The 7,500-nt window shown below is 43.5% G+C and overlaps 1 protein-coding gene across 1 annotated transcript in view; it reads right to left on the bottom strand.

Annotated features, from left to right (window-relative positions):
* The window catches only part of meis1a (Meis homeobox 1 a), a 98,051-nt gene that overhangs the window by 60,371 nt on the left and 30,180 nt on the right, over positions 1–7,500 (bottom strand). The window contains exon 8 of the mRNA XM_063199406.1: positions 5,235–5,380. Coding sequence (XP_063055476.1) covers positions 5,235–5,380 — 146 coding nt within the window. The remainder of the gene's footprint in view (positions 1–5,234; positions 5,381–7,500) is intronic.

The raw sequence follows: 7,500 nt of genomic DNA, 5'->3' as shown, positions 1-7,500 counted from the left end.
AGACACAGACACACACACACACACGAACACATGCACATATGCATTCACGCACGCACAGTGAATGTCAACTCTGGTCAGATACTGTACAGCTCTGGCAGCCGTGTGTGTGTGTGTGTGTGTGTGTGTGTGTGTGTGTGTGTGTGTGTGTGTGTGTGTGTGTGTGTGTGTGTGTGTGTGTGTGTGTGTGTGTGTGTGTGTGTGTGTGTGTGTGTGTGTTTATGTGTGTGTGTGTGTGTGTGTGTGTGTGTGTGTGTGTGTGTGTGTGTGTGTGTGTGTGTGTGTGTGTGTGTGTGTCACACTGAAGTGCTGGCGTCATGCTTGTTGACTTTACCGCCAGAGCGGAGAATATGCCAGGACAGGATTTGGCAGAGTTCACGCCATTTCAGAATACATAAAAAATGGAAACACACAAAACCTATTTATTATACATAGAAATCTCAAATATATATATTTTCACATTATGTATAAGGTCATGGTATGGGTCTTCGCAACCCCTATAAACTCCATAACCTCCAATAATGACAAAAACGTTCTAACAGCATCTTGAACACCTTACCTCACTCAAAACATGCTAGATAAATACATTTTTGTTTTTTTAATATTGTGAAACTACTCATTATATTTTAAGCCCAAGAAAAACGACCAAAGTCACCAAAGTTCTTAGCAACATCCTGAACACCTTAGCTCACTCCAGGAGGGCTAGAAAAATACATTTCTACGCATTTAAAGTTTTTTATTGGTGACCAACTCGTTTTAATGCCTATGACAAAACTCAAGCCACACAAGTTCTTAGCAATATCGTCAACACTCTGTCCTAAGCCTACATCACTCCAAAATTTCTTTAGGCTGTATTTCATAGGATTTTTTGTGGGGAACATTTTTTTTTTTAAATTGTTTTACTTATAACATTTTACTGGAGACCAACATGCTAACTTAAACTTTTTACCAACTTAAGTCGCACAAACATCATCTTGTGGACTGACAAACGTTACCCACCCATGCTCTCAGCACCATCCCGAAAACTGTTATTGCATTCCAAATATGCTGGAAAAGTACATTTCTGTCTACTAAGTATTTATTTATATATTTATTTTTTAATATCTGTTTGGGGGCTTTTTGACCGATATTAAGACAGGACAGTGTGAGAGGAGACAGGAAACAGTGATGGGGTAGGACTGGGAAATGACCCAGGCCAGACTCGAACCTGGGTCCCCATGGGCATGCAAATGTGGGGACTTAGCGCGTTACGCATATGAAGTGTTTTTTTTTTATTGGGGAGCAGTTGTTGATGATCTTTTTGCCCAAGACCAACTCGACTCTCGACTCGTCTTCTGGACTGGCAGGCAGGCTAGATAGTCTTAGCAACATCCTGTACACTCAAACTTATTTCATGCTAGAAAAAGTGTTTGAAACATACAGCTCGTCTCTATATATTTAAAGTTCTTTATTGGGGACCAAACTTGCTAAACTTTTTTTTACTTTCTTGAGACCAGCTTGAGCCCCACACATCACGTCTTCTGGGTTGCTGCAGAGGGGCGGTGTTGTTAGTTTGCGTTCTGTAGGCAATCCGTCATCATCAGCGAGAGACGTTGTCTGTTTGCCTGCCACAAACAAGTCATGAGCTTTTCAAACAGCACATTTAATGCCAAGAATCCACCATGTCCAACCCGTCCAACCCCATCAAGCTATATGTCTCGTCTGACAAGCCAATCGCGTTGCATCTGACGACTGCAGATCCTCCTCCACTGGCAGTGTCAGCCAATCGGGGAGGAGCTTGGCCCTGGCTGCCTTTATGACATCACAATGGAACTGGAACGGAGAAGCAGGGCCTCTAGCAGTCGTTTACATGTGTGACATGAACCAGACGCCTCTGCCCAATCACAGCAAATTACTAGCAAACTCCCATTAACATTTTCATGCAACTAGCTCGATTCCGGAATGCATCCTAATGGATTTCTTGACATTGTGAAGACCAGCATTAAGAAAAGGAAGAGAACGAGCGGGGGAGGAAAGGGCGGCGAGGAGGGCTGTTGTACAGGCTTTCTACAGACACACTAATGAGTGGAAACACTTTCATCCGAGCGCATTTTCAAAAAGCACATGCGTTACACACTTAACCGGGGTAGTCATCAAAATGTAATGTATAGCCGTAACAACCCCGAACACTGGCAAAACACGAAGCAGGAAATGGTTCTGTGTCTGTGTCTGTGTCTGTGTGTGTGTGTGTGTGTGTGTGTGTGTGTGTGTGTGTGTGTGTGTGTGTGTGTGTGTGTGTGTGTGTGTGTGTGTGTGTGTGATGGTGATGGCGATGGTATATATGTGGACCCTACCCCAGATGATCTTAGGTGAAACCAAGACTTTAAAGGAGGCATATCGAAACATGGAGCTGTGTTTCTTTGTAAAAAAAGGCCTGTGCTCGCTCATTTCTGCAGACAGGGCCACTGACAGCTTTAGCCAGGCCCAGGACAAAATCAACCAAATGGGCCCCCGACTCAAAACATATAATGTAATGAAGACCCAATTATGGGCCCCCTACCTCGCTGGGCCCGGGACAACACACCCCTTTGTCCCCACATGTCAGCTTCCCTGACTGCAGATACTCACTTATGACCTAAGTGATGTACTACATGTACTGTGCCGCAGATGATCAAAGCCTTCTTGAAACACGAGTCCAGAGCGCAGTTCAAGCGAGCACAGTTCATCTCAGTGGCATGGGGCAGGAAGGGGTAGGGGGGAGTAGTACGCAGGGAAGACGACAAGGGGGGACAAAGGGGTCTGCTGTCCCGGGCCCAGGGACAGTGGGGGTCCAGAATTGGATCCTCATAACTTTGTATTGATTGGGTTTGGGGCCCTTTCAGATGTCTTTGTCCCGGGCCCAGCCAAAGCTGTCAGCATCCCTGGTAGTAAGTACATCAGAAAGATCAGCCCATGGCAGCTGTTTTTTTACGATGGTGTACTTGGGACTGAGAATCATTTTAGTGCTTTATGTTAAACGAAAATGCTTTATTTGTGAGACCCTATGCGCCACTAAGTCAGTTGGTCCATTGGGCAGAAAGCGGTTTACTATGTGGAGTATTTTCTTGCAGCGTAGGTAGGTCTGTTGTAGCCTCTTCAGGCAGATGGGCTAACTGAGATTTTCAGTCTTTGCTCAAACAGATTAAGTTCATCATGACAACATTGCTATGACGATAGCAAGAGTCGTAGCCTCTTTGTGCATATGGGCCCGCTGGTGGGCCTTTTCACAATTAGCTAGAGAGACTCGACTACATCATAACAATATTGATGACAATACAGAGTTCCTTAACTAACAGTTTAAGACTTGGTTATTACAATTTAGAGGACAATAACGTTGTAATATACTTTACCGCAGAAATACACCTACCGCGACAAGAGCGAGGCGAGCGACGGAAATAGTTGACTTTGTATTGAGCCGCGCGACAAAAGCGATTCTGGAGACTAGAGCGATTTGCGCGACGAGCGCGACAGTTTGAAGTTGTAATCCTTTCAACTCTCTATGACGCGGTTCGGCGACAAGCCGCGACAGCCAATGACTGTATAGAGGTCAGTGAACACAGCCAATGGGAATGCTTGAATGCTTTGCCTTCTGCCTGTACGGACATTCATTTTTTAGAAAAAAAAATATTGAGTTCGACCCGCAACTTTGTTCCAGATTTTGATTTTGGCCCTCAGTCAATTTGAGTTTGACACCCCTAGTCCATCGCATAGTGTGATACACCTACCTTCTACAGTGGCCAAGCCCCTCTGCTTTAAAGTTTATGTTGGCCCATCTATTATCTTTTTTTATCACTGAATGAATGAGTAATAAAGCTGTGAAGTCCATTGAGTATGAGGAAGTAGCATACTGCCATTAGTTTTAGTGCTGCGATTCTCAACCACAACCACAGATAGGAATATATGAACCCCATAATACCGCTACAATATCATATGGCTCTTAACAATGCTGGCTCATTGACTTTGAATGGGCCCCTCTACCATTCGCAAGTCTGAATAATTTTTATGTGATGGCCACTGACAAAGGATCCTGACCGCTGTCAAAAGACTGGCAGGTTTTGAGCGTCTTTCCCAATGTTCCCGTTTACTCCAGAAAGAAATCCAATTGCCACAACAATACCACACCTACAAGAAAATTCCAACACCAACTTCGATGGCAATACAAAATACAGCAACAGGACCGCGAGGTGTTGAAAAACCCAGGACAACGCTGTAACAACAGGAGTGGCCATGAGGTATTGCTTCATCACCTCAGTACTTACTACCATAACAGTAAATAACAGTAACAGCAACAGGACTGACCATGAGGTGTTGCTTAGTAACCCCAATGACAACAACAATCTCCACAGTGAAATCATCAACGCGATTGACTGTTGAAAGGGCCATGACAATGCTACAACCATAGTAGGATTGACAATCAACAACTATGATAATAGGGTAAAAACAGCAACAGGACTGACGTGAGGCGTTGCTTTGCAACAACAACAAAACAACAACAACAACACCAATAAACATCAAGAGGACTGCAAACAACAGGGGTCAGGTTAAGTCAAGAGGTAATTCATCTAATTTTAGAAAATGACGACTCCAGGCTCTTCTATTAGATGATTTACCTCCTAACTTAACCTGGTTTACTCCCGATCAGCTTCTTAGTATAGGCCCCTGGACTGACTTAAAGGTGTTGCTTTTTTGCAGAAACAACAACAGCGACAACAACAACAATAAACATCAAGAACACTGCAAACAACAGGGGGTCAGGTTGAGATACGAGGTAAATCATCTAATAGAGTATAGGCCAGGGCTATTCAATTAGAATTTCATCTGGGCCACATTTTGAAACCAAGAACTGCAGTCGGGCCACACATTTTCAGACATCACGACCACTGAAATGACACTTAAAATCAGTAGTCCACAAACAAATTTTAAACATGTTCCTCTAACCTAAAACTTAACCACATTGAATGTGAATGTATAAGACAAGCAGAAGATTCACAAGCAAATGTGTTGTACTGCAGTAACAAAACTGAAATGTATACTGCTACAGTTGGGGGCCATGCCTGGGCCGCATGTGGACTGCATGTGGGCCGCATGTGGCCCTCGGGCCTCCAATTGAATAGCCCTGGTATAGGCCCTTGGACTGACTTCAAGGTACAGAAACAAAAACAACAACAACAGCAGCAGCAGCAACAACAACAACAATAAAAACCATCAGCTGGACTGACCGTGAGGTGTTGGAAGAGCCATGCCCTCATGATGTTGGTGGCCACTTTGGGGAAGATGCCCCTCTTCTTGTTGTTCCTCCGCTCCCGGTCGGGGTCGTCGTCGTCACCCGTGCTCGGAGACGCCACGCTGTTGTCAAGACAATCACCTGTTGGAGGGAAAAAAGATGGTGATATTTAGGAGAAGAAGCGATTAAATGAGAGAAGAGAGAACAATATGTGAGCAGTGTTACCAATGTAGCGGCTTTTTTTGCTGTCTCCTTCTCAACACCCCCTCCGCAGGCTGTCTAACACCCCCCCAGGGAGGCTGTGCAGCCCCCGTTGAGAAACACTAGTCTAGGGCAAGTCAGGCCAGGACAAGAGGGATCTTATTGCCTGGTTAACACCAGACCTAATCACAAGTGTCTTTCAGATCGAAACGATTGTGTAGAACTAAAGGCAGTATGGGAGTTCCCAGGCTAGGAACCTTTTTTGAGAAAAGGACACACCTTTTTAGAGGAGAAAATGCGATGTTAAGTCCTTCTATAACTTTCCATAGCACACCACATGATCTCACAGCGTTGGCAGGCTTATGATGAGGTCCAGGGGGCGTTGAGGACCACTGCATTAGCTAGTTTTTGCAGCTAGCATCCAGGGTGGAGGTTAATAGATGGTGTGTTCTGTGTCCTCCTGTGAGGTTTTTACAGTGGTCTCCTATTTGCATAGCCTGAGCCGGTACACAGTGTGCATATGTGTGTCTGTGTGTGTGCGTGTTTGCGTGCGTGTGCATAAACCGGTATGCAGTGTTTGTGTGTGTGTGTGCGTGTCTGTGTGTGTGTGTGTGTGTGTGTACGTGTTTGCGCACGTGTGCCTAAACTAGTATGCAGTGTGTGTGTGTCCATGTGTGTGTGTGTGTGTGTGTGTGTGTGTGTGTGTGTGTGTGTGTGTGTGTGTGTGTGTGTGTGTGTGTGTGTGTGTGTGTGTGTGCGTGTGTGTATGCCTAAACTGGTATGCAGTGTGTGTGTGTGTGTGTGTGTGTATGTGTGTGTGTGTGTGTGTGTGTGTGTGTGTGTGTGTGTGTGTGTGTGTGTGTGTGTGTGTGTGTGTGTGTGTGTGTGTGTGTGTGTGTGTGTGTGTGTGCGTGTATGCCTAAAACAGTATGCAGTGTGTGTGTGTGTGTGTGTGTGTGTGTGTGTGTGTGTGTGTGTGTGTGTGTGTGTGTGTGTGTGTGTGTGTGTGTGTGTGTGTGTGTGTGTGCATCGCAATGAATGAGGAGTCAGCTTGTTCTACACCTTACTTTTCACCATTTACGTCGAGTTTATTACGTTTTCTCGTCAACTTTCCTTACGTTTTCTTACAGACAGCTTATATTACAGAAAGCGGTCATTTAAACTGAGTTTATTTAATGTTTTCATCAACTTTCCCAACGTTTACATTACATTCTCCTATTTATCCTAATCGACATTGAATTTGGTCATTGAATTTGCACCTTGTACAACTATGCCCCCCGCCCCATCCCCCACAATGGACAACATATTTTGTTTTCCCTTTTTTATTCTGCATATGTTCTTTTCTTTGTCCTTAAATTATACTACATTCAGGGTCCTAAATTACCTTTTTTCATCACCAGCCAAAATGGCTAGTAGATGTTAATTTCACTAGCCAATTCACACTCACTAATGGGTCAAAGTGGCTACTAGTAAGTCGGTCTTTTCTACCAGCCAAACTGAAATTTCACCTGTTTTGCACAGTTGGCAGGTGTTAATTTAGAGCCCTGACTAGTACTACATTAAATATCAAAAACAAACACAAAATGACTTAGAGTAAAAGAGTTGTATGTATACACCAGCCATCCCTACTGCCTGCCTTTTACAGGTTTTTACATATCGGAGTGATGTCATACAGTATATGATGTCAATATATGATGTCATGTCTGGTCGGACGCAATGAATATTCACCACACGCACATTTGCACCCTTAAATATGCACACGCATGTCCACACATACACATGCATACACATGCATACACATCAGTGCTTTACACTAACTTTTTCGCTTACCAGCCATTTTGGCTAGTGGTTTTCCTGACTCACTAGCCATTGGGCCTTTTCACTAGCCATAATTTTCTTAACCATCATAGCAGCTTTAATGAATTATATAATAGGCTGTAATAATGTAATGTAGGATAATATAACATAATATAACATAAAATAAATAATATAATATAATATAATATAATATAATATAATATAATATAATATAATATAATATAATATAATATAATATAATA

The sequence above is a fragment of the Engraulis encrasicolus genome, chromosome 1 (assembly GCF_034702125.1).
Source record: "Engraulis encrasicolus isolate BLACKSEA-1 chromosome 1, IST_EnEncr_1.0, whole genome shotgun sequence".
Classification (NCBI taxonomy): domain Eukaryota; kingdom Metazoa; phylum Chordata; class Actinopteri; order Clupeiformes; family Engraulidae; genus Engraulis; species Engraulis encrasicolus.
The sequence above is the reverse complement of the archived record's forward strand: the minus strand, read 5'-3'. Positions and strand labels throughout refer to the sequence as shown.